This window comes from Podarcis muralis, chromosome 10 (genome assembly GCF_964188315.1).
Source record: "Podarcis muralis chromosome 10, rPodMur119.hap1.1, whole genome shotgun sequence".
NCBI classification, from domain to species: Eukaryota; Metazoa; Chordata; class Lepidosauria; order Squamata; family Lacertidae; genus Podarcis; species Podarcis muralis.
This window is the reverse complement of record NC_135664.1, coordinates 22,973,283-22,990,406: the sequence shown is the minus strand read 5'-3', so window position 1 is coordinate 22,990,406 and position 17,124 is coordinate 22,973,283. Positions and strand designations below refer to the sequence as shown.

At 43.5% G+C, this 17,124-nt stretch overlaps 1 protein-coding gene across 6 annotated transcripts in view; it reads right to left on the bottom strand.

Annotated features, from left to right (window-relative positions):
- The window catches only part of ASZ1 (ankyrin repeat, SAM and basic leucine zipper domain containing 1), a 39,622-nt gene extending 23,403 nt beyond the window's left edge, over positions 1-16,219 (bottom strand). Inside the window, exons 1-4 of one of the 6 annotated variants that reach the window (XM_028747776.2) lie at positions 15,903-16,219; positions 14,057-14,156; positions 11,327-11,449; positions 10,238-10,349 (exon numbers count right to left, since the gene is read on the bottom strand). In XM_028747776.2, the coding sequence (XP_028603609.1) occupies positions 10,238-10,349; positions 11,327-11,449; positions 14,057-14,156; positions 15,903-16,010 (443 nt within the window). In that variant the 5' untranslated portion in view covers positions 16,011-16,219. Of the gene's footprint in view, positions 1-10,237; positions 10,350-11,326; positions 11,450-14,056; positions 14,157-14,668; positions 14,711-15,711; positions 15,872-15,902 lie in introns of those variants that run through there. The other 5 variants (XM_028747777.2, XM_028747778.2, XM_028747774.2 and 2 more) reach the window with 5 other exon arrangements.
- Between the last annotated feature and the right edge of the window lie 905 nt (positions 16,220-17,124).

Sequence of the window (17,124 nt, the reverse complement as noted above, 5' to 3'; positions counted from 1 at the left end):
TCCAAAGGCAAGCAGATTTAGGTCAAGCACTGGGGAGGGGTGCATTTTTTTACCCTCAGAATATTTTCATTCTGTAGAGAGTTAACAGTTCCACCACAAGATGGCAACAGATGCTAGACAAGTATGGTAGCAAATTTTGCAGAATGTTCTGCAACTTTTCATTTTTCACATTTGGGACGATTTCTAAAATGTATTCCTGAAGCTAAGTAATTTAGTAGATTACTACAGGACTTTTCAGTCTGGCAACCAGGTAACTATTACAAATGGAAGTTTGTAATAAGTAAGTTTGCACTTCACCTGGAAGACACACAAACCAAATGGAGCAGGGAGGTCCCATTCAAGTCTACTCACAAATTTCATGGGCCTCCTTTTAAAGACAATCCAACTCAAGTTTAGTTTGTGAGTAGGTTCCACTGACTTCCCTGTTTTGTTTGAATTTTAATGAGAGTTTCCTGGGTGACTTGCAAATTGACATACACATGGTTTGGCTTCAGCATTACATCTGAACCAGGGTTTGTGATTTTCTTGCTCCAGACAAATCATGAACTATTTTGTTCTTGGCTTATTGATTGTGATTTGTCTGGGTTCATATGTAGCAATACACCAATCCATGGCTTAGCTCTGGGTAGCGTGCCAGAAGCAAGACTAGGGGAGGAATGAAGCAGTCACACTTTTGTTGTGAGAACCTGCACACTTGTGTGTTCATACTTAGCCGTGGTTTGGCTTATTTTTACATACTAACTGCGTCACTGATCTTAAAAAGTAAGAAAAAAAGTTATGAGCGACAAGATTTCAATCTCAAATTTAGGTAGCTATTCATGGATTGATTAGGGGTCTTCAGGAATGAAGGTAATGTATTAAATGTCTATTGTTATTACAATAGAATTTACACATCTATGATAAATGTTTTACTGCTAGGTAAAATTTATCTCACATCACAGATGATTTCCAGGTTGACAAAAAAAAAAGAAACCTCTTCTTTTCAACTTTGAAGTCATCACGTATTATGCCTGGGATGTCTCTCAGTGCAGACCCCATTTACTGTATGTTCAAGAAAGGTGAAAAATAACTATGCAGTAGCACAGCTTTCAAAGTTACAAAGAAGCAATTTAAAGGAAAATATTTAATTGACACTTAACTGCGAACAAACACACAAGAATTTCTTTTAGGCTCAATCAAGACAACAAGCCAAATATCACTATACCACATACTTTGTAGTTTGTCTGTCTGTCTGTCTCCCTTTTCCCTTTGAATTGCTTTTGCATGTGAAGTAGATGCACAATCTGAAAGCGAAGAAGAAAGGGAGCTCCCTTTTTGGAGAACTTGTAACCTATAACCGAAGAGGATTAACACTCTTTCAAGTTCAATACTAAGCCCAAAGGTTCCAACAGTTAAGTGTTATTGGCTCAGCTCCAGTGATAAGAGTTCAGCATTATCAATAAAGCAATGGAAACTACACAAAAAGAAATGTTTCCTTTGCAAACTCAAAAGAACTAAGATGGCACAAGAGATCCCTGCAAATAATGTACCAAGTTTCATTGATATCAATAGCCATTGTTTTATAGTACTGCCACTCAGGTATGTGCTGTGCTCTGCCCATTCTCTATGAATTCATTCTGACTCAAAGTACTATACAGTGGTGCCTCGCAAGACGAAATTAATTCGTTCCACGAGTTTTTTCTTCTTGCGAGTTTTTTGTCTTGCGAAGCACGGTTTCCCATAGGAATGCATTGAAAATCAATTAATGCGTTCCTAGGGAAACCGCCTTCAGACCAGGTCCGGGGACAGTCTGTCCCCCGACCTCTTCTGAAGGCTGGGTGGGGGGGGGGGCAAGGGCTTTTCTTCCCACCGCCAGCCTTCAGAAGGCTGTTCTGAAGGCTGGCGGTAGGAAGAAAAGCCCTTCTCCCCCCACCGGACTTCAAAAGAGCTGCGGGAAGTCCGGAGGGGGTCCAAGGGATTCCCTCACTGCCGCCTGCGTTTAAAAGGACTCTGGGGAAAGCAGCGAAGTGCGCTGCTTTCCCCGAGCGCTTCTAAAGGTGGGCAGTGGTGAGGGAATCCCTTGGACCCCCCCCCCCCGGACTTCCCGAAGCTCTTTTGAAGTCCGGCGAGGGTCCAAGGGATTCCCGCCCAGCCGCCCGCGTTTAAAAGCACTCCGGGGAAAGCAACAAAGCGCGCCGCGTTTTGCTGCTTTCCCCGGAGTACTTTTAAAGGTGGGCGGTGGTGAGGGAATCCCTTGGACCCCCCCCCCCCGGACTTCCCGCAGCTCTTTTGAAGTCCGGCGAGGGTCCAAGGGATTCCCTCCCAGCCGCCCGCGTTTAAAAGCACTCCGGGGAAAGCAACAAAGTCACCATCTGCAGTGATCATGGAGCCCAAGAAAGTAAAATCTCTCACTGCCTCAATTTCTTCCCCTTCTATTTGCCAGGAGGGGACTAATTCTGCAATTAGTCACCCTCTAAAAGGGGGGTTGACTCTTGAGTAATATGGGTTGACTCAAGTTCAATAGGGAGGGAGAACACATAGAATCATAGAGTTGGAAGAGACCACAAGGGCCATCGAGTCCAACCCCCTGCCAAGCAGGAAACACCATCAGAGCACTCCTGACATATGGTTGTCAAGCCTCTGCTTAAAGACCTCCAAAGACGGAGACTCCACCACACTCCTTGGCTCCAAATTCCACTGTCGAACAGCTCTTACTGTCAGGAAGTTCTTCCTAATGTTTAGGTGGAATCTTCTTCCATTGCTCCGTGTCTGCTTCTCCGTGTCCGCTTCTCCGGATCCATTGCTCCGTGTCCGCTTCTCTGGAGCAGCAGAAAACAACCTTTCTCCCTCCTCTATGTGACATCCTTTTATATATTTGAACATGGCTATCATATCACCCCTTAACCTCCTCTTCTCCAGGCTAAACATGCCCAGCTCCCTTAGCCGTTCCTCATAAGGCATCATTTCCAGGCCTTTGACCATTTTGGTTGCCCTCCTCTGGACACGTTCCAGTTTGTCAGTGTCCTTCTTGAACTGTGGTGCCCAGAACTGGACACAGTACTCCAGGTGAGGTCTGACCAGAGCAGAATACAGTGGCACTATTACTTCCCTTGATCTAGATGCTATACTCCTATTGATGCAGCCCAGAATTGCATTGGCTTTTTTAGCTGCCGCGTCACACTGTTGGCTCATGTCAAGTTTGTGGTCAACCAAGACTCCTAGATCCTTTTCACATGTACTGCTCTCAAGCCAGGTGTCCCCCATCTTGTATTTGTGCCTCTCATTTTTTTTGCCCAAGTGCAATACTTTACATTTCTCCCTGTTAAAGTTCATCTTGTTTGTTTTGGCCCAGTTCTCTAATCTGTCAAGGTCGTTTTGAAGTGTGATCCTGTCCTCTGGGGTGTTAGCCACCCCTCCCAGTTTGGTGTCATCTGCAAATTTGATCAGGATGCCCTTGAGTCCATCATCCAAGTCATTGATAAAGATGTTGAATAAGACCGGGCCCAAGACAGAACCCTGTGGCACCCCACTAGTCACTCTTCTCCAGGATGAAGAGGAACCATTGATGAGCACCCTTTGGGTTCGGTCAGTCAGCCAGTTACAAATCCACTGAGTGGTAGCATAGTCAAGACCGCATTTTACCAGCTTCTTTACAAGAATATCATGGGGCACCTTGTCAAATGCCTTGCTGAAATCAAGGTAGGCTACACCCACTGCGTTCCCTTCATCTACCAGGCTTGTAATTCTGTCAAAAAACGAGATCAGGTTAGTCTGACATGACTTATTTTTCAGAAATCCATGCTGACGATTGGTGATCACAGCATTCCTTTCTAGGTGCTCACAGACTGTTTGCTTAATGATCTGCTCCAGAATCTTCCCTGGTATTGATGTCAGACTGACTGGGCAATAATTATTTGGGTCCTCTCTTTTCCCCTTTTTGAAAATAGGGACAACATTTGCTCTCCTCCAGTCTGCCGGGACTTCGCCTGTTCTCCAGGAATTCTCAAAGATGACTCCCAGTGGTTCTGAAATCACATCTGCCAGTTCTTTTAATACTCTTGGATGCAGTTCATCTGGCCCTGGAGACTTGAATACATCTAGACTAGCCAAGTATTCTTGTATTATCTCCTTAGTTATTCTGGGCTGTGTTTCCTCTGCTGAATCATTTGCTCCAAATTCTTCAGGTAGGGCATTGTTTTCTTTATCGGAGAAGACTGAGGCAAAGAAGGCATTGAGAAGTTCAGCCCTTTCTGTGTCCCCTGTTTGCATTTCACCATCTTCTCCTCTGAGTGACCCCACTGTTTCTTTGTTCTTTCTTTTGCTACGAACATACCCATAAAAACCTTTTTTGTTGCTTTTAACCTCTCTAGCAAGCCTGAGTTCATTCTGTGCTTTAGCTTTTCTGACTTTGTGTCTACACGTGCTGGCTATTTGTTTGAATTCCTCTTTGGTGGTTTCCCCCCTTTTCCATTTTTTGTACACATCCTTTTTTAATCTTAACTCAGTTAAAAGTTCTTTAGATAGCCACCCTGGCTTCTTTAGGCACCTTCCATGTTTCTGTCTCATTGGTATTGCCTGAAGTTGTGCTTTTACTATCTCCCTCTTAACAAACTCCCAGCCATCATGAACTCCCTTTCCTTTTAGTATTACTGTCCATGGGATCTCACCCAGCACTTCCCTAAGTTTTATGAAGTCGGCTTTCTTAAAGTCAAGAAATTGAGTCCCAGTATGCTTGGCTGCTCCTTTCCGCTGTATAGTAAACTTCAGAAGAGCATGATCACTCGCGCCTAATGATCCTTCCACTTCTACCCCACTAACCAGGTCCTCAACATTGGTTAGGACCAGATCTAAAATGGCTGTTCCTCTTGTTGCTTCTCCCACTTTCTGGACAATGAAGTTGTCTGCAAGGCCAGTGAGGAATCTGTTTGACCTTATGCTCTTGGCTGAGTTTGACATCCAACAAATATCCGGGTAATTGAAGTCCCCCATTACTACTATCTCCCTTCCTTTTGCATGCTTGGCCATCTGTTCCAGGAAGGCATCATCTATGTCCTCCGTTTGGCTTGGGGATCTATAGTAAACTCCCACAATGAGGTCTCTGTTATTCTTCTCTCCCTTAATTTTGACCCAAATGCTCTCACTTTGGCTTTGAGGTTCTAAATCTTGGATCTCTTCACAGGTATACACATCCCTGACATATAACGCCACTCCTCCTCCTTTCTTGTCTGGTCTGTTTCTCTGAAATAGATTGTATCCCTCCATTATTACATTCCAATCGTGGGACTTATCCCACCAGGTTTCAGTGATGCCTATTATGTCATATTTAGTTTGCTGTACCAAGAGCTCAAGCTCATCTTGTTTATTTCCCATGCTTTGAGCATTGGTGTACAGACATTGAAGTCCATTAATCATTCCCCCGTGTCTCTTATTTAAGGATTTTTTCCTCCCACCACTAGGTCTGCATGCTGTTTGCTCCATTCGGTCTATGACATTTGAATGATCATCTTCATCAATTGATAGACTCCTACCTTCAGGTGCACTGTCTCCCTCCCCCACATTAGTCAGTTTAAAGCCCTCCTGATGAGGTTTCTGAGATTTTTGGCAAAAACATTCCTCCCAACCGCTGTGAGGTGCAGCCCATCACTTGCCAGAAGTCCATCTTCAAGAAACTGCAGTCCGTGATCTAAGAATCCAAACCGTTCCTGTTTACACCATTTGCAAAGCCAGCTGTTCACTTCCACTATTTTTCCCTCTCTCCCTGGGCCACGTCGTTCAACTGGGAGGACAGATGATATGACAATCTGTGCATTTAATTGCTTCAATTTCCTGCCCAGAGCCTCGTAGTCTCTTTTGATCTTCTGGAGGCTATTGCTTGCAGTGTCATTGATTCCCACATGAACCAAGAGGAAGGGGTATTTGCCAGTGGGTTTTATGATTCCTTGCAGTCGTTCAGTTACATCTTGGATCTTAGCCCCGGGGAGACAGCACACCTCCCGAGACATCTTGTCAGGCCCACAGATCACTGCTTCTGTTCCGCTCAGTAGGGAATCCCCTATCACCACTACACGCCTCCTCTTAGGTTTGGTTGGGGTTCTTCCGTGAGCTGTCCATTCCAAGGTCGCCTGCACATTCCCTGAGGACTGACTTTGCTGCTCGTCTTCATATACCCGATCAACTGTAATGAGGGAGAGATCCTCAAATGGAGTCCGTTCTTCGTCTTCCATGCTAGGGGAGAGGACTTCAAAGCGATTGTGTATTTCTAAACAATCAGAGCGAACCCTGGGCCTCCTACTTCTTTGAGTCACGTTTCTCCATATATCTGGCACCTGTGTTGGTGAACTAGCCTCCTTCTCAGGGGTGTCCCCTGTCTCCTCCTTGGTGGAGACAGTGTTCTCTGTTGCTTCCAAGAAGAGCTCCAGCTCTCTAATTCTTTGGAGCGTAGCTACACGTTCCTCTAGTTGATGGACTTTGTCTTTTAAGAGGGCAATCAACATACAATTGCTGAAGGTAAAGCTGCCTGCAACCTTTGGCAAGATGGCAAACATTGCGCAGGAACCGCAGGCGACTGCAGCTGTTCCCTCACCCTCCATCTTGAAAACGTGTCGTTGGGGGTGGCTACAGTGGTCCTCCATCTTAAAAAGCGTGAAGACAGGACAAATAACCCCCCTAAAAAAAACCCTAGGTCTCCCCCAACAAACGTTTGAGACTAGCTCCCCTAAATCTGAAAGATGGATCAAACTGCGCGCGCCTAGCGCCGCTGCCCTACAAGCTCCCACATGACATTTATGTACATCGAATGGATTTAAGAATTTATGTATTGATTCCAGAGGTTACATCTCATGAATAAGGAACTCTAAAAAGGTAACAAGATTAAATACATGTAGTATTGTTTAAACCCTTCAAACTTATGGCTGATATTTTTCTTCTAGGGAGCAGATTAAAGACGTATACTATGATAACTGTTCTGTATTTCTGCTTTGGTGTCATTGATAGTAGGATTTATTACCTAAAAGATAAATGCAACACTTTTCCCAGGCTATATAGATGTAGTTAGATGTGTCATTAAACAAAGTTAACTATCATATAATAAAACCAAGGCCACTGAAATAACACAGTAGAGCTGGCATGATACTATCAGCAACAATAAATATATTCTGTTAAATTTTAATGTGTTAAGTAACTAGATAAAAATCTCAAACATTAACCAAGCTATCAACAACAACAAAAAGCCATACACGGTCCCCATTACCCATTTACTTGAAATTTGCACTGAAAATACAGAGTACTGCTAGGTTGGCAGGAGTAGGGACCGAACAATGCCTGTTTTCTGGTCGTGGGAGTGAAGCTGGAAAGGGTGGAGCACACTTTGGGGCTCCCCAGATGCATATTGGATGGTGCACCTGAGCAATGAGAAATGGTGCTAAGGCCAGACAACAGCTACCATATTGGCCCAAATATAAGCCGCACCTGCAAATAAGCCGCAGCTTTAAAATTCAGGGGGGGGGGGGAGAGAGAAAAAATACCCGAAGGCGCTCCCTTAAAATTTCACAGGCAATCACATCGGTAAATGGCAAATGTAGAAGAAAATCCTACGGGTACTAAAGAGGACCCGTAGTATGTCCCTCGGGTAGGACGGGTGCCACTTCACCACGCTCCTGGTGCTGCTTGCCACGCTCCTGGCTGCATGCTGGGCAGGGGGAGCCACACAGCGTTGCTGGTGGTTTTCCCCCTTCCCAACCTGGGGAGAGAGGACTAGGGACTGCATGCAGGGCGGGCGCCGCTTCCCCATGCTCCTGGCAGTTTGCCCGCAACCCCGGCTGCATTCTGGGCGGGGGGGGGGGGGGCTGCGTTGCTGATGGCTTCCCCCTTCCTGGCCTTGGGGGAGAGGACGTAGGACTATGTGCGGGGCAAGCGCCGCTTTCCCATGCTCCTAGTGTGTTTGTCTTGTGCTGCTGGCTGCATACTGGACGTGGGAGGGGAGCCTTCCCCCTTCCCTGCTTCCTCGCTTTCCCGGCCGGAGGGGGAAGGGCGGGGAAGCTGTGGGCAGGGGCTGATTCCCCGCATTCCTGGCAGCATCACGGGCTGAGGGGAAACCGTGCCACGGTGCCGGCGGTCTTCCCCCTCCCCCACGTTCTTTCCTAACCAGCTTTGGGGGAGGCTGGGGGAGCTGTGGACGAAACGGGACGGGAGCGATATCGTAAAAGCCCATTTTTGTCAGGTCATGAATTTAAGCCGCACTTTAACTTTTCATGGTCAGAATTTGGGGGGGGGGGGGGGAGTGTGGCTTATATTCGGACCAATCTACAATGCCAAAGATGCCCTAAGTAAAACAGCTACTACTTGAGGCTCTTTCAGGGGAAAATGAAGACAGAGACTCTGAGTGCATGCTCCTGAAGTTCAAAGAGGAGACAACAACGGAGGGAAGGCAAGTTAGGCCTCAATACCCAAACCGTCCGTGACAGCTTACCAAACCTACTGCTTACAGAGAATCTTACCAGCAACAAAAAGGAGCTCTTGGAGAGGTCTGGCAATGCTAATATTAGGGAAATATGTTCAATGAGTATTGTGTGGAGTCCAGGTGGTGAGGGGTGGGCATCAAAGGTCTCAGTGGGCTGGGGTACTTTTTCCCAAAGGAAATCTATCTCTGCACATAAGCCACTGAACAGCCAACTGAATAAGCCTCTGTGGTTTGTGGGATTGGGGCGAACAAAGAGCATTTAACAAAAGGTAACTGTTTACTACAGTAAGCACATAACCACATGGTCACCTGTACTGTCCATCCAGGGTAGAAAGAATTTTACCATTCCCTTGTTCCCCTGGATTTCCGATTGTGTAAAGTTCTCCTCAGTAGTAGGTAGATAATAAAACAGTGTTACAGATAATCAACTACAGTGGTACCTCTGGTTGAGAACTTAATTTGTTCCAGAGGTCCGTTCTTAACCTGAAACTGTTCTTAACCTGAGGTACCTTTTTAGCTAATGGGGCCTCCCGCTGCTGCTGCGCCGCAATTTCTGTTCTCATCCTGAAGTAAAGTTCTTAACCCGAGGTACTACTTCCAGGTTAGCGGAGTCTGTAAACTGAAGCGTTTGTAACCCAAAACGTTTGTAACTCAAGGTACCATTGTACCAATGTGGGTCAGTGTGAATGAGGGCTTGTTAACATCAGGAACTAGTCAATTGCCTGGTAAGCTGTGATAAGGAGGCATCACCGTCATGAAAGTAGGCATGGAAATATTTATAAATTGGAAGTGAACAAATTATCTTGCCACCTTCCTCACTTCTGATTCACCACAATTGACAGTATATGTGTACATGTGGGCACGAAGGTTAGAGCAATTTTGAAGTCTCGTAATGTTAGTGGACTTTCTAGCAAATTGGCTGTGTCCAGTAAGAGATAAGCTCTGAACAGATGGGAGATTTCCATAGCAAACAAATACGCTAATATTTATATCCTGCCTGACAACCGTCTCCAAGATGGCTGAAAACTAGTGGAAATTAATTTAGAAAATGTAAGATTATTTTTAAAATACAGTGGTGAGTCATGGAAGGCTTTAAAACAGGGGTGGCTCTCCAGATGTTGCTGGACTCCAATCCCCATCAGCCAGCATGTCCAGCGGTCAAGGATGAGGGGAGTTTTGGTACAACAACACCTGGAGGGCTATTTCTGCTTTAATGGAACAGTTACAGAAAATGTTCACTCTTCAGGTCTAAGATATTGTCACTGCCAATATTATAGCTATTTAGCTTACGAAAATAGTTTACTTTTCAAGAGGAGTGGAAAATTTAACAAGATAGTGTTTTTATAGTATTTGAGAAACTAGAAAGCAGCAGCTCTGAAAGAAGTATCTCCCACACAACGAACATTGTAAGTGGATGTAACATTCAAAATGCATTGAGCTTCTAGTCCTTAGTCAAACTGTTCTTCTGCAGCAAAATGCTGCATGCTGAAAAATTAGTTTGTTTACTGGATCAACAGCAAAGTTTAGCCAATACAACGAAGTAAGTTCAAATCTTTTATCGAGTTTCTCAATGCAAATGGTTAACAAATATTACAAAACCATTTGGAGGGCTACTTCAGAAGAGGAGAAAACAGTACCCACATAAGGCACTGTCAGCAAACAGAAACATTGGTAGTACATATCAGAGAGTGAAGGCCAAAGACTTACTCAAAAGTTATCTATTGGTAGTACACACGACAGAACAAGTTCAATTAAAAATGACTGTAAGTCAGAAATTTGGAGATAATGTTGTTTGCTTACCTACAAGCAGCATTAGGGTTAGCATTTCTTGAGAGAAGCAGTTCTACACACTTTAAAATCTGCTCTTCTGAAGTATGTGCTGTACATGCAGCCATCAATACTGTATATTGATCTAAATGAAAATTATACAAATAACCAATGATTCCTATAATAAAACACAATAACCAGACATCGTAAAAAATAAATGTGCAAAGACCAATGCTCGTTACAAGCACAATACACAGAAAGCACCAACTGCATTTAATTGGAAATGGAGAATTCATAACATTAAATTTGTTCAAGGGAAATTTCCTACTGGTCTCAATTTGAAATTTAAAGTGTAAACTTTAAATGCATATTTAAACTCAACTACAGGTTGCTAGATTTAATACTTATTTAAAACTATGTTCTTTTATTGTACCTGAACAACCATAAATATGTTAAAATACTCCATATAGTTTTTTGTCCTTGTGTTTACAACCAGTTTTGGATAAAATCAGATTTATAGCTTAGAGGGTACTCCATTATATGCACTTGTTAGATAAGCAGGTAGCATCAGTGTCGAGAGGTGCCTCTTTCCAGCTTTGGCTGGTTTTTCAACACCCCTTCCTAATGAAATGAAATTTTCCAAATATTTCTGATATGTGTGTTTTTAAGTTACAGCACTCCAGACTCCTTGAACTGCTGTCATTTTCAATGCCTACTTCTGCCCCTTCCCCATTTGGGCAATCAAACTTTTTCACCCTCATCCCATATTGGAACTAGATTCCCTCCTTCCCTGAAATATAATACAATTTTATTATTTGTACGCCGCTCATCTGACTGGGTTTACAGTCTCATTCACCATGACCCTGGGAGTGGGATATCACTATCATGTCTCTGAAGGCCTCATCCACCAACCTCTCTGCCTTTGGCCTCAAAAGAACAAAAAATGAGGCGCTCATTGTACCGAGCACACACCCAGAGTTTCTGTCCGGCAGACAGATAGTCATACATGTAACATTCTGTACAATACACTGGATAGCCCCCACACTCCTGCTGGATTTCCACCTGCATACCTGAAGTCCTAAAACAAATGCTTATAAGAATAGCTGATTTACTGAGGCTTACCCTTATCAAAGCTTGCATTTGAACCTCTGTTCAGAAGGATTTGCATGAGTTCCACATTTGAGACACTTGCAGCATACATCAGAGGAGTCCATCCAAACTTAAAAGTAGAATCCACACTTACACCTGCAATGATTTTATATATGCAAGAGTATACACAGTTAATAAAAGAGAGACTCATACATTGTACTACTCTCTTCAGAGACTTTAGATACAAATTCCAGAGCTCGGCAAAAGTTATCTAGCCATTCAGTATGCAGTCTTTAGCTGCAGAGAAAAATGGCAGTAGAGGTGGTTGAAATACCTGTTGGAGCAGGGAAACTACTCTGAAGAATATCTGGCCCCAATATTTTGCCTTTCCTAATACTATTATCAAGAAGGCTGGGGAAAAGGCTTTATGTATTAGAACCTGTGCCCTCTCTCACATTTTGCTGGACTACAACTCTCTTCAACCCTGACCACTAGCAATGCTGGCTAGGGTTGGTGGGACCTGGAGAACAACAATTGGAGGGCTACAGGTTCCCCATCCCTGTTATGCATCATTATCTACTCTACTGTCTTAGAACGCTACCCTTTGCCCAGAGCATTAGCAGCAAGTACACCTGACAAAAGCTCAGGTGAGAGTGCCCCCAGGATCTTACCTTACCCATCTCTGCTATTGCAAGTATGAAAACGAAGTCACATTTTTATATCACTGGCAGCACTTGGTATTCTAGATCTCTCAAGGTGTTATTAAAATTCAACTCATCAGATTACATTGCCTGGCACAATAGAATCTGAGACATTGTCTGGATTCTGCCACCAGCCAGGTGATCTGGGCAGCACATCCTGTCTCCTAAGAGGATCACCATGGTAAGGGGGAGATCATTCTGGCCGCACCAATCAGCTAATGTAGAAGAACCTCCTCCAATGCTAGCTTTCTTCCATCCATTCCTTTTTGTATTGTGCATTTACACTGTGACTGTGGAAGCAGACAATCTCTTATTTTTTATTTACTCATTTATAATCACTTAGAAAATTAGAGATACTTTATAAATGTTAAATACTAATTACCTGCAAGAACCAGCAAAAATAACACTTTAGCCACGTGGAATCCTCCACATACAACTTAACACAAAAAAAATCCTTAAATCACTTTTACTAAGGGGTTTAGGTACAGAGATCTATAGCTATTTTCTCTAGCTCATCCTTGTATCTCTATTCTAATTCCATGAAGGTGAGCACAAGGGGCACAGGTGACAGACCCTGTCTCTCCTCATCAAACCTCCCTGGTTTCCAGGATGACCATGCAAGAAGCAATATGCCCACCTCCATGGCTAGCACAGAAATGAAGCAGACCAGCAGAGGCAAAACTCTTTTGTCCCTCATCCATCAGCCCGCTTAGTAGAACGCAATTAGATAGACAGGTAAGACAGATAAATCATGGAAGCAACTTTTCTAGTTTGATATACAAGGTGATTCTAAACCAGCTTTCTTCAACCTTTGGTCCCCAGATGTAGTAGTTAGACTACAATTCCTATCAACCCTGACCATTGTTGCTCAGCCAGTTGGGAATAACGGGCACTGTTCTTTGACAACATCTGAGGACCAACAGCTGAAGAACTTCAGCTTTTTCAGACCAGAGACCCACCTGTAACCCAATGTGCATTTGGGGATTTGTTTGGTGGCAGTGCTGCTTCTGTGAGTCACATTAGGTCAGGCTAAGGCTCAGTACTGGGTCTTGACCCACTAGTTGAGGACTAGTGCCCTAGGCCACTTGCACATAGTCATATGCACTCATATTTCACAATCATTTGGACAATCACTAGAAAGTTGCTGAGCTCCTTGAGAACCTTTGCTCTCTTCATGTTATTTCTACAAGCTAGTAGAAATAATAGTCATGTTCCAAAATGTACCAGCATCTTTTGTTTGACTAGCTAGGCTTTGACGCTATGAAGAAAATGGTCCACAAATAAAGCTTGAAGTCAGCATAGAAGAGGAGAAAGTTATGTAATCACTTTATCTTCTCTTATTGGACTAAGAGTATTTATTGGCTGAGAAGTCATTATTTACAGGAAAGCTGCTATTTTTATGGATAGAAAGCTCTCAAGTTGAAAAGGTGAAGTAATACCTTAGGAGATTAAGATAAAGTTCCATGAAAAAACTCTTATCTTAGAATATTTCAACATTTTTGACACTTGGGAAGGAGTATGATAACAGGTTAATACATCATTCCTAACTTATGTTGCAATACCCCAGAATTACTGGATTCAGTCATTAGCAATTCAGAATTACAAAGACTTCTCAGCATTTGCTGGTGTGTTAATTTCTACAATGTAATCTTGGTTCACAATAAATAAAACTCACATTGCCATATCAACAGCAATCATGCCCCAGTATTTTTTAAATTTTTGTGGGGCTTTTTCTTCAAAAACAGGGTAACTTGGTAAAATCAGTACTTGATACTGTTACAGTCCAGTTCTATGCATATCTATTCAGAAATAAGTCCCAAACAAGCAGGCATAGACTGCAGCCTATTCAAGACAAAGGGGGAGATAAAGAGAAAGCAAGAAACTCACTACATTTTGAAAATGTATTTAAATATATGAGTAGCAGTAATAACATTTTTGGAAATTCTATAAACCTATTTTACTATAGGATTTACCTTATAGTAAAAACAACTTCTCAGAAAACCTTTCAAAATCTATTTTATATATACACATCAAATTAAAACAGACAATCCATTAATCTTACCTGAATTTAAAAGCTCTTCAATAGCAGGCAAGTTTCCAGCCAGCAATGCTTTCTTCAATGCTTCATCTTTGTCATTTGACTGCAATATGTCATCCAGTTGCTAAACAGGAAAATTACTACATTGGTTTACTGATTAAATATTTAGTTATTTTACACTTATATTCAACCTTTTTTCCAAAGTTCTCCCTACAAGAAGTTCAAGGCTGCACACAATATTCATTAAATTTCTATACAGTGGATGCTCGGGTTGCGAACGTGATCAGTGCGGGATGCACATTCGCAAACTGCAGTGTTAGCAACCCACAGTGGCGTGTCTGCGCATGTGCAAAGAGCGATTTGGCGCCTCTGCGCATGCGTGGCCACTGAAACCCGGAAGTAACCTGTTTCAATACTTCCAGGTTTTAGCAGGTGTGTAACCCGAGAAAATGCAACCTGAAGTGGCTGTAACCCGAGGTATGACTGTACTGCCCTTCATCTGAGGATAACAGGGTGGTTTACAATATAATACATTCTCCCTACTACTACCATTTTATTCCACCTTGGAGGCTTATTAAATGGAATTACGTGACACATCAGAAGCAAATAAATGTGAAAAATGTAAAGTGCACCCACCCTGTTGAATTGTGTCACAGCATCCATTCCTACTTTTCTTGCCAACTGTACAGTCATACCTCAGGTTGAAGTTGCTTCAGGTTGAGCGTTTTCGGGTTGCGCTCTGTGCCGACCTGGAAGTAATGGAACGCTCACACATACGCTCAAAATGACGTCACACGCATGTGCAGAAGCGGCAAATCACAACCTGCGAAAGCATGGGTGGCGTTTGCTTCAGGATGCAAACAGGCCTCCGGAAGGGATCCTGTTCGCATCCAGAGGTACCACTGTACTATATTCTGTGACTCTTGGTTTACGATTCCTCTATTCTTATAATTTGAAAATCAAATTAAAATGACTTTTTTTTTCTTTTTTTGTAAAGCACACCTGGCTCTACTCCAAATTTCAAAGAGCAGCACACTACACCTTGGAGGCTTATTAAATGGAATTGCCTCGACACAACTGAAGCAAATAAATGAGAAATATAAAGGGCACTCTGTTGATTGTGTTGTGGCACCCATTTCCCCACTTTTCTCGACAGCTGTATTCTGTATCTTTTGCTTTATGATTCCTCTATTGTAGCCCATGGGCGTAGCTAGGATTTGGGGGGGGGGGGCAGCAAAAAGTTGTGGGAGGTCACATTTAAAAAGTTTTTTGGGAAGGTCGCGGATGTTTCCTTTAATATGTAAAAAAAAAAAAGACTTTGGTTGGGGCGGGGCAGGCTTTATTATTTTTTTATTGAATTTATACACCGCTCTATACCCAGAAGTCTCTGCTGAGGGGGCAGGGACAGAACCCCAACTTGTTAAGTGTTTCTATTGCTTTTTAATACTTTTGGAGGATTTAAGGGGCCACGCCCATGTTCTAGCCTCTGTTACTTATATTTTGAAAATCCAATAAAACCCATTTTTTTTTTTTAAAAAAATGTAATATCCACCTGGCCCTATGTACTCCGAATTGCAACTGCTTGTGACCCGCCCCCCGCCCCCCAAAAATAACACCGTGGCAAACTCTGGGCGCTCAAAATATATGCCCTCGGCCGTGAAACTCTCCACACAACCTACCTCACGGGGCTCTTGTGCGAGTTACAAAGGGGGGCAAAAAAAAAAGGGCTCTGCCTCGAGGGCTTCAGGTCACAAAACACCCGAATATAATAAAATGACTGTACGAGGGACGCAAGGGAACCGACCCCAAAGGGCCTTTTGAGTAGGAAATTGTGCCTCCTGGAAGCGCCTCAGGCCCAGGCCTTCCTTACGTGCTTCTGACGCGCCGCCTCGACGGACCCGACGACCCAGCCGTCGTCGTCGCTCTCGCTGCTCTCTTCTCCGGCTGGCACCGCGAGGGAGAAAACGCCGCTAGCCATCCTTCCTCCGCCGCCGCCTCCTCTCACTCGACGGCGACCGCGCCGTTAAAAAATAATGCGGGTTTCTGTTTTTCAAATCCCCACGCCACCCTCTAACGCGCAGGCGCAGAAGGTCGGGGACGCAGGGCAGCAACCGCATATGAAAGCGGGAAAGTTGAAACGCCCAGAGAGCACGAGGGACGGTTGGCGCAGTCCATCTTGGGGTGGGGGGGGAGGGTTGCCTCCTGTTGAAATGGTGAATTTATTCTAGTATGTTAAAGTACTAAACGCCCCCCGGGCGTTCAAGTGGTACATCAAGGGTTTCGGTTTTTTGGGGGTGGGGGGGGGTGGGGAGTGGCCAGAACCTAGCACCAGGTTTTTGTGGTAAAATTATTATTATTATTATTCATTTGGTTTTACCCCGCCTTTTCCCCTTATGGGACTCAAGGCGGCTTATAGATAAAAAAACAAAACAAGAATCACAACACATAGAGAGGGAAAAACATATAAACCATTAAAAACAATGAAACATGAACAGAATTAAAACTGTACATATAAAAAAGCAATGAGCTGCTGCCCTGATGCGGTGCAAGCTGTGAAATGAAGACGTGCATGAGTTGTCCTAGAATCTACTCCTAGTGGATTTATCCTTCATAGTAACTGGAGAATTGCTGTTTTTTGTTTTTTGTTTTTTTACTGTGTGTACCCTAAAAGTAATTAATTGCCATTGGGGCTCAGTGGGATATAGCCTTTAACTGTTCTTACCTGGGAGTAAGCCTCATTGAATTACATGGGACTTTCTTCCAAGTAGGCAAGGTTAGCATTGCAGCGTGTGTGGTAAGCTTGGGTAGAACTGTTAAGGACTGGAAGTTTCTTAGACTTTTCACATGAAAGAGGAAATGAACTTGAAATATCGGGATTTGAAGATTGAAAAAATACTGGTTTATAGAATGGTTGGATTTTAAGGAATGAATATCACACGTAGCTGCAGGACAGAGAGAGGGAAGCCCTTTTATCCTTTTCTATCTTTAGTTTTTTCTTTTTCTTCGGGTCTCTCCTTTTCTTGTCTTTTCTTCTTTCTGAATTCGTTCTTTTTTAGACTAAATAGTTGTTTTAGTATATTATAAAAATATCC